Source organism: Cavia porcellus, unplaced genomic scaffold (genome assembly GCF_034190915.1).
Source record: "Cavia porcellus strain 051 isolate PalLab524CR breed Dunkin Hartley unplaced genomic scaffold, mCavPor4.1 scaffold_8, whole genome shotgun sequence".
Classification (NCBI taxonomy): Eukaryota; Metazoa; Chordata; class Mammalia; order Rodentia; family Caviidae; genus Cavia; species Cavia porcellus.
Genome location: NW_026947491.1, coordinates 86,013,172 through 86,027,333, shown reverse-complemented (window position 1 = coordinate 86,027,333; position 14,162 = coordinate 86,013,172). Strand labels below are relative to the sequence as shown.

At 38.0% G+C, this 14,162-nt stretch overlaps 1 protein-coding gene across 1 annotated transcript in view; it reads right to left on the bottom strand.

Moving 5' to 3' along the window:
- The window catches only part of Cfap54 (cilia and flagella associated protein 54), a 346,516-nt gene that overhangs the window by 98,740 nt on the left and 233,614 nt on the right, over positions 1 to 14,162 (bottom strand). Inside the window, exons 51-54 of the mRNA XM_063255344.1 lie at positions 12,093 to 12,172; positions 10,073 to 10,245; positions 2,703 to 2,808; positions 695 to 842 (exon numbers count right to left, since the gene is read on the bottom strand). Of these exons, the coding sequence (XP_063111414.1) occupies positions 695 to 842; positions 2,703 to 2,808; positions 10,073 to 10,245; positions 12,093 to 12,172 (507 nt within the window). The remainder of the gene's footprint in view (positions 1 to 694; positions 843 to 2,702; positions 2,809 to 10,072; positions 10,246 to 12,092; positions 12,173 to 14,162) is intronic.

The window sequence follows — 14,162 nt, the reverse complement described above, 5'->3', positions numbered from 1 at the left end:
ATGGAAAACAAATATACTCTACATGAAGCCCTGAAAAGAAATGGAAGTTGGGGGGACTACTTTCAAATAGCCCAGTGCTGCCAAACTAACCACACTGCTACAGGAAGTCATTCGTCTTGGAAAATGGACAGAAGAATGGTGAACAGAAGGGTATAAAAACAAACTTATTAATTAGTGTGAGAATACTTACGTATGCCAGGCTAAGTCTGCTATCTAAGACTGCAGATTTTAACCACTTAATTCTAACAATAATCTAGGAAGCAGGTCCAGTTACTTGTATTTGACAGCTCAGAAGAGTGAGGCACAGAAAGAAAAGAGAGAAAACATTCAGCCAGGAAAGACTTGGCCAGGAACTGGCAGAAGCAGCCGTGAACCTGAGTTCCGGAGGCTCCAAAATCTGTGCTCTTCTCCCTGACACTCTGCCACCTTCCGAAATGACAAGACCTGGGGACATACGTGCATCCTGAAATCTCCTGCTGTTTTACACATATCCCCGACCTGCACCCACTCACCAATACAGAGGACTGTTGGAAATTACCCTTCTTATTACATAACCTGGATTTTGAATTCCAGCAACAGATCGAGCTGGAGAATTATAAAATGGGAATGTCATAATACAGAAATCCTAATAAAACCCCTTCACCTGCGCGTACGTCTATGAGAACAGCTGATTCAGCAACTGAGGCATCTGTACCTTTCACAATCCCGATGCCCCGAATCTGTGCACCAAAAGCAGTCACAAGGGCTAGGCGGCACCGCAGCCACAGATGGGCATTGAAGTATTCTCGGGCATTCAAGGAAATGGGGTCCAAAAACACATTCTCATCTTTACTTTCTGTGACCTGAACAATATTGAAATGGTGGTTATTTTCCCATTTAATAATATCGAAGTTCCTGCCGGAGGCTAAATGTAAGCCGAGAGAAGCATCCAGTATCATTTTCACGTTACGTTTTTAAATTTAGAAATTACTTTTACATGTCCTATAAAATATATAGAAAGAACAAATAAATAAACAAATCACCCACAATTCTCTGGAACTACAGGGAGGGAGCTATAGGGGACATTTTCTTTTTAGTACCTAATCTAATTTAATCTAATTTAATTTAGAATTCTCTCCTTTTGTTCTAACAAAAATCCTTCCATAAATATAAATGTGAAGAAAGTATCCTTCCTACCTTCAGTGTGTTACGATGTCTACCTTTAAATGTTTTTCTGGTAGGGTGAGCATGGGAGCTTGGATGAAGAATTCAGCCTATAGCTGGGGTCAGTCATAGGCACTGAGGAACCTCAATGTCTTCTGGGGGCAAAAAAACTCCTATTATCTCTAGAATTCCCTGCCACACATCTATGACAGCTCATCACCCAACCAGTCAGCAACGCCTACTACCCAGGAGCAGCTCCTGAGACCAGAAGAGGACAGAATGAGGACAGAGGAGGGACTCACAAGAAGACAAGGGTGAGCTGTCCCCAGGAAAGAGGCCATGGACAGGACGGTGTGTAACCCAGCCAAGTACTCCCTGGACTTCAGTACCTACATTAGTCGTGGGAAGAAAATGCCCATGGGTACAATTTAACCCCTCAACGCTTGCATCTCCTGTTAGTCATGAAAAGTCAACTTCCGCCTCCAATCAGGATTTCTCAACCCTGGGGCACTGACTGACATTTTACGGCAGATAGCAATTGCTACAGGACAGGGGAGATTGTCCTGCACATTACAGGGTGTTTTCCGGTGTCCTCGCCTTTAACCAGTAGATGCCAGTGGCACTTCCCTTATTTGCCACAACCAAAATATCCCTGGCATTTCTAAATATCCCAGAAGAGGTAAAATCTCCACTGGTGGACCACTAATGCTCTAAATCTGCTTTTCAAATTACCTTGCTTTTTAGTATTACTATCCGTTTTAATATAGTTAGAGATGAGTCTCTAGGACAATTAGTTTTGCTAATGTGTAATGTGGTTGGATATTACAGTTCTTATTAGTGATGCTTGAAATAATGAGGAAGAATTTTATGTGATGAATCTTTGTATTTTAATCCTTAATCAGCCCTATATTATTAAATTATGCAGTCTTATCAAAGCCCGATCACAGGACTTGTGAATAGTTGTCGAGAACACTTTGAGGTTTAAATATGAAAGACTATGAGGAATCCAAAGTAGAAAATAACACAGGTTTGTTACTAGCAATGCCCAGGTAAAAACTCAAAAGCTAAATGAAGAGCTGGTTTCATGAGACAACTTGATGTGCTAGTGCATTTATTTTAGGCTTACTACAAGATACACCTGGATAGAATTTTAATGATTATTAAAACTAGTTCCATCCGTTCACAAACAACATCACAACTTTATAAAAAAAAAAGAGAGATTTTTGTTAAGGTATTCCATTAATAAGCAGCATAAATTAAACTTAAGTATTTTTTTTCAATTCAGTGTTTTTTCTACTTTACCCTCTTTGCTTCATCCAAATAGTTAGATAACTGCCTAGTGTACCAACAGTATCATGCATTTAGGATTGGAAGGATAAACATAATCATTCAATGCCCAGAGATTTAGTCTCGGGATGCCCATAACAATGAAATATAATGAAATGCTTTCTCTTAAAATTTTTGTCCTTAGAATTTTTCTAGGGAACACATATGAATTTCCTCCAAAAATTCAAAAAAAATTTCAAACTTCAGCATACATGAGTTACGTTCATACGTACAGAAGTTCCTGAAGACCTGGGCTTCTCCGCATCTTCCTGTACTACTGTCTTTTTAAAAAGTTTTGAATCTTGGAGCAGTGTAAGTGTGGAATATACTATCGCAGCACTAAAAGAAAGAAAATATACATATTATTATTGTAAAAGAAAAAAAATACCATTGGAGCTTTTGTGTGATTTCCTAAATTCCTTGCTCTAAAACAAAAATTCAGGTTGGGATTCTGTCTCTGGCAAACAAATACTTCTACAAATTCATGGCTTGTCAACAATATTACATTCATTGTCACAACTCATGCGATTTTTTATTCTATTATTTTATACTTTCTATGTTTATATTTTCCTTTGGTCATATCTTTTGCTACATACAATTTTGCTTTTATTTACCACATGATTTGAAATAAATATATATATGTAATTGAGTTTTTTTGTTTTGTTTTTTTTATCGGTACCAGGGATCAAACTCATGACCATGCGCTTACAAGGCAGGTGCTTATGCCGCTGAGCTGAATCCCCAGCCCCCATATATATGTAATTGATTTTAAAAAACAATTTACCTTTTTATCAAAGCATAAAATGAAATGAAATGTAAGATAAAGAATTTAATATTCTTTCACTACCCTTTCTCTTCCCCACCTATTTAATTACTGTAACCTCATGCAATATCCCCAGGTCATTACAATCATTACCGGAATGGTTAGCTTTTTCAGGAATCGGTTTGGAAACCTGCACTCAAGTTATTCAGATGGAGCACAATCCTATTGCAGTGCTCACCACCAGTCATATTTATAGAACAACTGCCTTTTTCCAACATTCATAAAAATTAAATTTATCTCTGTCCTTGGCTGAGTGCTTCGTCAAACCCTCCTGGGGTGTTCGGCATCCGCAAAGGTTTTAGATAGTGACCTCTCCATGGGGCAGCTCTTAGTAGTGGTCGGAGGCCAGCTCTTTTCTCCTCTTCCTCTTAGCTCTGCTGCTCCGTTGCAGAAAGAAAGAGCATATGGATTGTACTCTATCTTCTTCTCCAGGTGATATTTGGAAAAGGAAAAAATTTCCCAAATTCTTAAAGAAGCTTAATTACTAATTTTAATTTTAGTATTTTTAAGGATTTTATAGTTTTATTTGTTCATGGACGTAGATGGCTTTCAAAGAGAAGGTGGAAAGAAAGAACTTTATCAGAAATATTAACCTGGAAGTACCCTACAATGAAAATCTGTATCTCATTCATTCCTTTACCTTTAGTTTACAAGGGAGCAAAATGTTTCTCACAAGTTCCCGTTTTGGATAAAAGCTTTATTACATTTCACCATTTTCAGCATTTTTACCAACAACTATAACACAAAAACAATGTGAACTGTTTTCTTATCTACTTGTTTTCCTATGCACAGGAATAAACCTTTTGTTACGCTTTTAAAAACTAAAGTGTTTACATGTTAAATCAGTCGACATTTTTCTCTGTAGTCAGTTCGAATTTCTGAAGGGCACACCCTTTTGGAGATAAGTTATTGACCTGTTTTCTTCTGATTAAAAAATCCTTTTAAATCCATCTGGCCTCACCTAATTCTAACAGTTCACACTGCAAGTGGAGAGTTCAAATCCCACCTTTGTCATGCATTAGCAGTACAACTTTGGGATCATTAATCTATCTATAAAATAGGAATGATAATAATGGTGCAGACTTCACAAACTCAAATTATTGTAGTGATTAAATCAATTATTTGTTTGTTGAAAAATACATACTGTGCATTTACTATGGTTCCAGATGGAACCAGGACACCGTGGATACAGTTATACCCAATACGGATGAAAATCCCTGCCCTTACGGATCTGGCATTCCACTGAGAGGGGAATGTGCTTACCAAGCGGGGATACTTGGCAAAAGATGACTTGTAATTCATGTAGAATTATATTAGTATAGTGAGCTGGCCAGCGTGGAGAAGGAAACTAAATTGGTATTTTCAGTTTTTAGTCAGCACTCCAAGCCTCTGAACAATTATAGGATTTTAAACTCCTGTGATGATGCAGAACCATTAAAATGGCTGCAATGTTTGCAGAATAGTTTCTGAGGTATCATGACCACCTAACTTTACTGCTTTTTATTGAAAATAAAACTAAACAAGCAAGACAATAACAACAAACATAACTCAGACACAGTGTATATACAAATACAAAATTTCTTCTCCCATTAATCCCTAGTACTCGGGGGTTTCTAAGGCACACGTTTCCAAGGCCTCTTGTTACTTGGCAGCTTCAGAAGCTGGTGCTTCATGGCTATTAGAGAACTCTGGAAGAAGAAAATGATGCTCATGCCAGTATCCTTAATTTGGAGTCAGTATTCTGATTTCAAGAGAAATGAAATATGATGTTTGACACCTTGTTAACCCCAAAAATGTAATGAATAAAATATAGGACATACCAGGATGTTGTAATCTACCTGGCGCTGCTTAGATGCTGTCTTAGTCTGTTTTCTATGAATATAACAAAATGCCTGAGACTAGGTGACTTGCCAAGAATGGCTCAGTGCTGGAGGCTGGAAATCCAGAGCACGTTCACGGCTAATGAGGGCCTTCTAGCTGCCCTGTAACATGCGGGAAGACATCACAGGGAAGAGACTGTATGCTTGCTCGGGTCTCTCCTCATTTAATAAAGCCACTAGAGCATCCTCAGGGTCCCACCCACATGACCTCAGCTAATCCTAATTACCTCCCAAAAGCTCTGCCTTCAAACACTACTAAGATAACGCATTTGGAGACTAAGTTTCCAAAACGTGGATTATGGGGGACACACATTCAAACCAGAGCGGCTGCACAACAGAGAATTTCCACTTGCTCCACTAGAATACACAGCATTACCTGTTTCCATCAGGTAAAGACCCAAAAGGAAGGATCAAAGACCGGAAGGAAGGAAGTTTCATTCTGACACACAATAAAAAGGCTTAAATATTTTCTATTTAGACAGAAAATTAAATATATAGGAGAAGAGGAGGAAAGATTTTTTTTTAAAAAAAGGATGAGATTCAGGGAAAGAGAGAGACATGTCCAGAAGTAGAAATACAGTGTGAATAACTTTGATCCCATTTATTTCTTATTAACATTCATGACAAAAATGGTCAGTTTGTTCTCATAAAATCCATGAGGCTCACTCTACCTGTCACCCCAGGGAATGTGCCTTTCAATTTCCTTGACACATAATTTTATTAGAAGTATCAGGAAATGTCAAACTAACCATCACTTGGAAAAGGGACTGTCCAACACTCTCAGCAGTGCCCAAACAGAAGCTCGCAGAGGGTAAAGTTCACCGAAGAAAAACTCATTCATCCTGACAGTAGTCTTCTCCCAAATGACAACTCTGCTCCGAAAAGGCAATAACATCAAAGTTTCTGTAGGTTTTGTCCCAAGGGCCAGGTCCGTGTATTTAAAGTAGGAGCAATTCTGATACACTTGAACATTATTTGCATATGTCTATCTGGTCTTCAAATTAAAGTTCTATGATGACAACCCTTCCCATGGCCACTTTATCATTTTTAGGTTCTCGTTTCCTTTGTACTCCCTAAAAAAAACCCATCGCTCATATGCTCTGTTCCAAGAGGGCAAGACACAGCGAGTGGAGACAATGAAGGTAAATGACAAAAGATATTTTTGAAGACTACTGCTGCTTTCACAGCCACAGATCTGCAGAGAATGGCGTCTTAGGGCTTCCTTTTTTCATGCTTTGATGGGGAAAATGATTATTATTTTACAATAAAGTAACTATTTTGTCATCAGTAAACTATTACTGTACTCAAAGATGGTTACAAATGTGGCAGACTACTAACTTGGGACATCTGAAGCTCCATTTTCTCCTCCCTTCCCACCCCTAAAAGTGGACCCCCCAGAGCTTCATGCACATTTACCATATTGGAAGTTAAATTGAGAAGCTTTAAATGCCTTCACTGTTCAGCACATCTCAAAATAAAGATAAGGAATCATTACATGCCAATATAAATAATGCATTTAGAAGCAAAGCAAACTGTATGCTCTTCAAGAAGCTAAAAGAATGACATTGTTCTCTTAATGTTTGCCTTAATAAAAGACTGTTCACTTTCAGATCTGCTTGAACATTTGTTGGGGACCACAAATTCGCAATGGCTAGTTTTACATACTTCCCAAAGGGATGAACAGAGGATTGCAAGGATTAGTATCACCCTTTTGATAGTTCCCATTGTCTCATGAGGGGTGGGTCACCTCCCCCACACCCCCCACTAAGACTAAGACTAAGACTAAGACTGAAGACCTCCAAGGCAAGATCCTCATTAGTTTAACATCACCACCACCAAGCCATCGGATACTCCCTCTAATTACTGTCTGCACCCAATAAAAAGTGGCTGGCCCCAAAAGTTTTTGTTCTTGCCCATCCTGAGGCAATGGCCTCCCAGCCCTTCTTTTATGAATTACTAACTTTGTTATGCTCTTTCTTCATCTGTGGCCATATCCCTCCTACGGGCAGTTGGGGATTTTGGCCAGGTCTCCAATAAACGTTCAGTCTGTTATGACATATTATTTCAGGTCAAGAATATGAAAAATATTAGTTCTTACACAGATAATTGTTGGAAATGAGAGGACAATTTTAAAGGTAACTTCAAATAACTCTATTTTTGTTTTATGCTATGTTATTCAGCTTTCCTGCTGCTGGGACAAAACCCCAATGTCCAACTTAAAGAAAGAAAGGTTGCATTCTGTGTTTCAGGGAATTCAGTCCATGGTTGGCTGGTTCTGTGGCAGAAGGGCAGAGCAGAGCCAATCTGTGCAGCTCTGCTGGCAGGAAGCAGAGCAGGATAGTGCCAGGGAGGACGGAGTCAGGGACCGGATAGAACACCCAAGGTCACACGTCCACGACCCACCCACACGTGTGATCCACCTCTCTCCTGGACAGATCCCAAGCCAATCAAGTTGATACAGTCAAGATTAATTGTCACAATATTATACCAAAATGTGATGACTAACCATCTCATTAAAGTCTGTTACCATGTAGAAGTGAATACCACTTATTAGTGAATTTTTCCCATCTCCCATTACATGTAAATCTTGTTAACTGGTATTTTCTAACACTTTACACTGGTAATTTTAAGAAATTATCTCCCCAAAATAGAAAACTATTTCAAAATACAACCACAAAAATATTTTTGTTAATATTCTCACTCATCTCCTCAGAAAAAAATAGTAAACACTGGTAAACTGTTAAGCTCGTGATGGCAAATACAAATTGTCCAAAATTCGAATTTTCCTAAGAAAGATCAAATTTTATCACTGGACACAAATACTATCAGTTCTTTGCCTAGAAGTGGCAAGCTCACTGTGCTTTTTTTCAAGATGTCTGCCAAATACCCAAAGCCAAGTAACATAGTCTGTCAGGTGTTTTTTTCAAGTAAAGATGGTTTTCCACAAAAAGAGCATCACCGGCTTTGACATGCAGCAGAAATGCCTAGGCATGCTTCCCGTTTGGGATCCTCACCAAATATGACACACACATTCAAGGATAGGAGTTTACAAGTGCAATAAATGGCTTCTCCTGCTTCATCAGAGACATTCGTAAACACGAATGTATTTTTCTTAAATTCAAGAGTTCAGGATTAAAGATTGTAATGACTGTCACGCTAGTTTGCTGCCTTGGCCTTGACTCATCAGAGTCTTCAGTATTTCTACTACTGCCTTTTCACCATCAATAAAAACAATACTCGGAAGAAGGCAAACAGTATCTTTATTTTACCATAACAAATCCTTGCAGCCTCCCAGACCCCCCACCTGAATGGGTCGAAGACACACCTGGACATCTACAGACCGCACATTGAGAATCAATGCTCCAGAAAGAGGTTGTGGTGTTCAGTACTGCTCAGAAACCACAAAACCCATAAATTCCTTCAGGCCTATACTGCCTGTAATGTAAGGTTCAGAAGAGATGGTTAATCATGGATTATTCTCCAGTTACATTTATCACACACACAGATGCTCAGACACCCCAAGATGGTGCAGGAAAACCTGCAGAACGCCTCATAAAGCTACCCAGGAAGAGCAGCGCAGAAAGGTTGGAAATGTCTTGACAGAACAAGAAGACGCATTTGGGGTGTCACGGCTGTTCCTGTGTGCTGGCACTGGGATAAGTGTTCCCACATGTGGGCCAGGCTCAAATTTTCCACCAGCACCAAGGTAGAGAATAAATAATCTTCCTTGTCTGCCCAGGCTGAGGCAGGAGAAGGGGCGTGAAGCAGCCGAAAAGGTGTTCACCACCAGGTAGCCAGAGGCACATTCTGTTACAATCACGTGGTCTGAAAATGTAACTTCCTCCCCCGCCCACCTGGGCTCCAGGTGGTCCCCACAGCACTTAGCAATTCTGGCCACACTATGTCATTGACTTACTTAGGTATACAGGTTATATTGGCCTGCTTTTATCTATGAAAACAGAAACTTCATGAGGATAAGATTTCATCACCCATTGTTACATATTTTGTGTAGGTCCTCTTTATGAGCATCAAGGCACTAGTATTTCCCAAGAACTTACTTAGAACAGTGCTTAGCATACAGTAAGTACTTAAAATTATTTTTCATCTAATAAGTAAATTATAAGACACTAAGGTATGAGTAAATGAATCATGCTCAAACAGGTCAGAGGACTTCACCACCAATGATGTAAGAAATTCTTCAAAGTATAGGTCTGTATTATTAACGATAAGAAACCACTGAAAATAAATTACTTTTAGTACTCTACTTAATTGTTACATGTCTGTGAGCATATGGATGCCAGAACTACATTCTGTTTAACTTTGCAGACTCAATAGCTTGATCAGAGCCTGGCAGTGAAATCGTTAATAAGAAATTAAATAATAAATGAACAAGTCAAATGAAAGATCTGACACTAACAGATATGGCACATATGAAAAATTTGTCACCTGCAACAGTTTCTTAAATAATATAGCACAACATACAGTAATTCAGAAGACGTTACTTTTCCAAAGTAGATCTTTTCAGTAGTTTTATTTGGTACTTAAGAAAAATATATGCCATAGTCTTTATTTGTAAAAAGCTATAAATAATTTAGGATCAGTCTTTTAAAAAGTTAAATTACTTAAAATCAAAGCACTGTTAATTTGTTCATTCTATACATGATAGTAAACATCCTAGTTAGTGTGCTCTAATAAAGCAATTTCATTGTGGAGAATTGCAACTTTGAGTGTAATAACTTATGAAAACTCACCTAAATAATAAAAAGCATTTCTAAAACTTACCTTACATCTGAGGGTAATTAACAGATTAGGATCAGCAATTTCTGAGCAGCACCAAAGGAGGGCGCACCTGGGCTGTCGGGAAGGGAAGGATCAATGCCAGGGTGTCCAGGAGACCCACCTGTATGCTGCCCGGTGCCACTGCAGGGCGATTGCTGCCAGCTGAAGCCTGGCCTCCACCACGGTCTCCAGCTCGCCAGCAGAGCACTGAGAGAGGTCCTTGAGGCCTGTGCGCTGTTCCACCTCGGACACAAGCGAGTTCAGCTGATCTTCTGCCTCCATCAGTAAAACCCCCTACAGAAAGAATACCATGTGATCTCCTGAGTTCAGAAACAATGTCCCATTCTTATCCAATATTTTTCATATACCAAAAAGTAACAGTGAATTGGAAGGCCAAGCAGGAAATTTGTACCTAATCATCAGAGACAGCTCAGAGCACAGGAAAAGGGCACAGAAAATGAGAAAAAACACAGTACCAGCAAGTACCATCGTGGACCACAGGCATCCTTCACTGCTGTACTCATTACCAGCAATAGTTCTAGTAAATTCTACAAACTTGCTACCAACATTGATTAATGACTCCTAAGCCACTGCTCTTAAGGAAAGTGCAGAGACAGATTCCTGCAAACCTGGTCACCATGTTTCCAAATACTGATCAATACCTTGCTTTGCTTAATGTGTACTTATATTTAAGGAAACACTTAATATATATTGTTGATATGTTAACTGGATTTACAAGCAACAGTACTGCAATTTACTTAGGTCTGAAAAAACCTTATATATACACATGCATTTTTTTTTCTTTGTAAGGTGCATAAAAGCTTCCTTGAACTTAGAAATAGTAGACAGCATTTAAACGCTACCATTAGGGAGCATTTTTTTAATTGATTAAGGTAAGCAGCATTTTAAATATCAAAATCATCCCTAAAAATAGCACAAAAATGACACAAAAGTTGAGTAATCCTATTGCAACAATCTGAAATCCAAAATGCTCTGAAATAAAACTTTTGAGCACTGACAAGACACTCAAAAGTTTCAAATACTAGAGCATTTATTGAATTTTTAGATTTTCAGATTAAGGAACACGACCAGTAAAGTCTACGGAAATATTACAAGATCAAAAAAATTCAAATCTCCAGCTCTTCTGTCTTGAAGCATTTTGGACAACATATGTTCAACCTGCGTGAAACAGACCAGAGAAGTATAGAAAATAGAGAGAGAGAGAGAGAGTCATTGCGTTCAGCTCGTCTGGGAACGTGCACTTAGGGCAAGTCAGATTCTTCTGTGCATCTGGTATGTTCACAAATGATCAAAACAGTGCCAAGAGTATTGATTTTGAAGTTATAAATAAATTTTAGCAGGCAGGAAAATTAGCAAATAAAGTCCATGAGTAATGAAGATGGATTATATTTCATGTTAAACTATGGTTATCTAATTGGCAATATGAAGATAATGAGATTTTACAGTAGACAATCAATAATAAGTAGCAATTGGATATGGCAGAAGATGAAAAATAAACCCAAACAATCTTTCAAGCAACAGGTCTCTAAAGATTTGTTATACAGAGTAGTAAATATCATACAAATTCTAGGGCAATTTAATAAAATAGCTAACAATAGATATTTCATCAAAAAGGCAGAGGTCCTACTCCCAGATCTGTATTTTGTTACATGCATGCCACTGCTGAATTTCATATACTGTCTCAGCTAGTTTCCTCATGATCCAGCACTGCATAGTTAAAAATGATTAATAACTATATCAGAGATTCTGAAAATCAAATAACCATGCAAATGCCTATCATGTAGTAAGCACTGAATACATGGTAGCTGCTACTGTTGCTGTTGTCATTACTTTGATTAGAAATTGAGAAACAAGAGAATGGAACACTCAAATCTCATTCGATAATAAATCACATATTCTGCAGCACCTTAATCGGGTTGCTGAATCAAAGCCTGACACCTCTGGGTACCCACTTTTCTCAAGGAGAGTGCATTTCATCTCTGGCCCTAACCCATTCATATCCAAGAAAAGCTATCTGGTCTCCAGAAACCCAGCACCACCCTGAAATTGTGCCTTCCCGCAGCTTAAGAATTTGCATTTTGATCACTGATACTAATAACTGAACAAATTTTCAGACTTACCTTTATCATGCTAAAAGTAGACTCATCTTTAACTTTTATAAACTGACAAAATGAGCCTCTGTCATCCTTTAAGTAGAGATCTACAAAGACACCGAGAATATCTATTGTTAGCTTAAATATTGACTGTAGTTTTTGAAATCTGTCATTCATGAGAAACCACTGATCAGCCTAATTAAAAACTACAATGATCAGTAGAAACATATTCTTATATCAAATAGTCCTAAATAGAATACATTTGAAAACTGAGGCTGATTCTGACAGCAAATCAGATAGTTATGAAAGGAACTTTTAGATGCTTAATGATATTATTCAAGTTACTAATTATGGATATAAAGTAATGGTTTCTCCTTTGGGTTCCCAGGACCACTTAAGACTCGCAAAGTGTTCTAAGGCTTCCAGATATTTCTTTCATTTCAACAAGACATCCTTGGAGGTATCAGTTCTGGTATATGCATGAGTCCCTCAAGTTAAAAGCGGAGAGTGAGAAACAGCATGATATACAATATTAAAGCATCTCTACATCTCTTTCAAAATCCTCCACAAGCTGAAGCCTGCACTTATTCTAGGACAAAAAGAAGTTAAAGCACAGCCTTTGCCTGCTTTAATCAACCTGGGTTCTAGCAAAGAAGAAAAAGAATCATCTCACTAGAAACTACTGTAAAAATACTCCACAAAGAGACTAATTTTGTCAAAGGGAAAGAAAAATTCTAAAGTAACTTGGAATTTAACATACTGACTTCCTTTCCTCTGCTTGTCCCAATGTCATAGCTACTCCCCTTAATTAGGACCCTCTGAATTTGAGGGTCAGCTGAGTATAATGGGAGACTTGGGCTTTTGCTCAAAAACACATTTGTTGTTCAGAGAGATGAATTTCTGGAACAAGGATATGTGTAAACTCCAAGAACCCACCATACAGGGAAACTGTTGAAAATTATACAAGAAAAAAGTATGTTCAAAATCTCTAGAAATCTAAGGGCATATGACAAATGATTAAAGCATATTAACTACTTCATATACAAAGAGGCTGGAGAAGTTCAACTCTAATAGTGCTCTCAAAAAAGGAGTTTATTATAAAAGTATTAGAGGAGGTCGATAGGTTCATTAGGCACCTAGGTTTAATTTTGCAGGAGAGGACTGGAGAAAAAGAAAGCTAGAAGGAAACAAAAATTAGCAACTTAATAAATCAAGGGGAAAAAATGAACAGAGTGCCAGTTCAGTGTGAGATACTATTAAGCATACCAAATATGCAAAATGGGAGCACAAGAAAGAATGGGGTGAACAAAAAGAAGGGGAAATATTTAAAGATATAAGAGCTAAAAACTTCTCAAGTTTATTGGAAAATATATTAATCTTGAATCAAGGAGGTTCAATACACTCCAACTAGAGTAAATACAAGGTGAGCTACAAAAAGATCATTATAGAAATATGCTGAAGATCAAGAAGACAAAGAAGTTTTTTGTTTGTTTGATTTGATTTTTTGTTTGCTGGCTGGGTTGGGTTGGGTTGGGTTGGTGGGAGTGGAGAGTGAACACAGGACTTTCAAAGTCCCACGCTTTATCCTCAGCCCTGGTTTTGAGACAGCATATCACTAGGTTGCTCAGGTAGGACTCTAACTTGCAATCCTGCTACTTCAGCCTTCCATGTGTTGATATTAGATAAGGAGAAAAAATCTTAAAAGCAGTAAGAATAAAAAAGTATCCTTTGATTTCCTATTAACTTGATTTGAAGCCCTGTATTACTCCCACTATCTTGTTTTGACTGATTAGACTCTGTTGTGTTCTGTTTGATAGTATCAAGTCTGAGGGTATAGGCAACTACTTTGAAGGCAATAAGATTCACTATGATGCCCATTCTGGTTTGACTATTATCTCCTTTTGAAGTCCTGTAATGTTTCCAATGTTTAGGTTTTTTTGGTCTTGTTCTGTATTGTTTTGTTCAATTTTATTATACCTAATGATATAGGCAATTCTTTTTAAGGAATCAAGAGGCATTATGGTAACCATTGTAGATAACCTTGTATTCTGTTTTTATATCATGTGCTATGTCTATCCTTTGTTTTGACAGACTGCT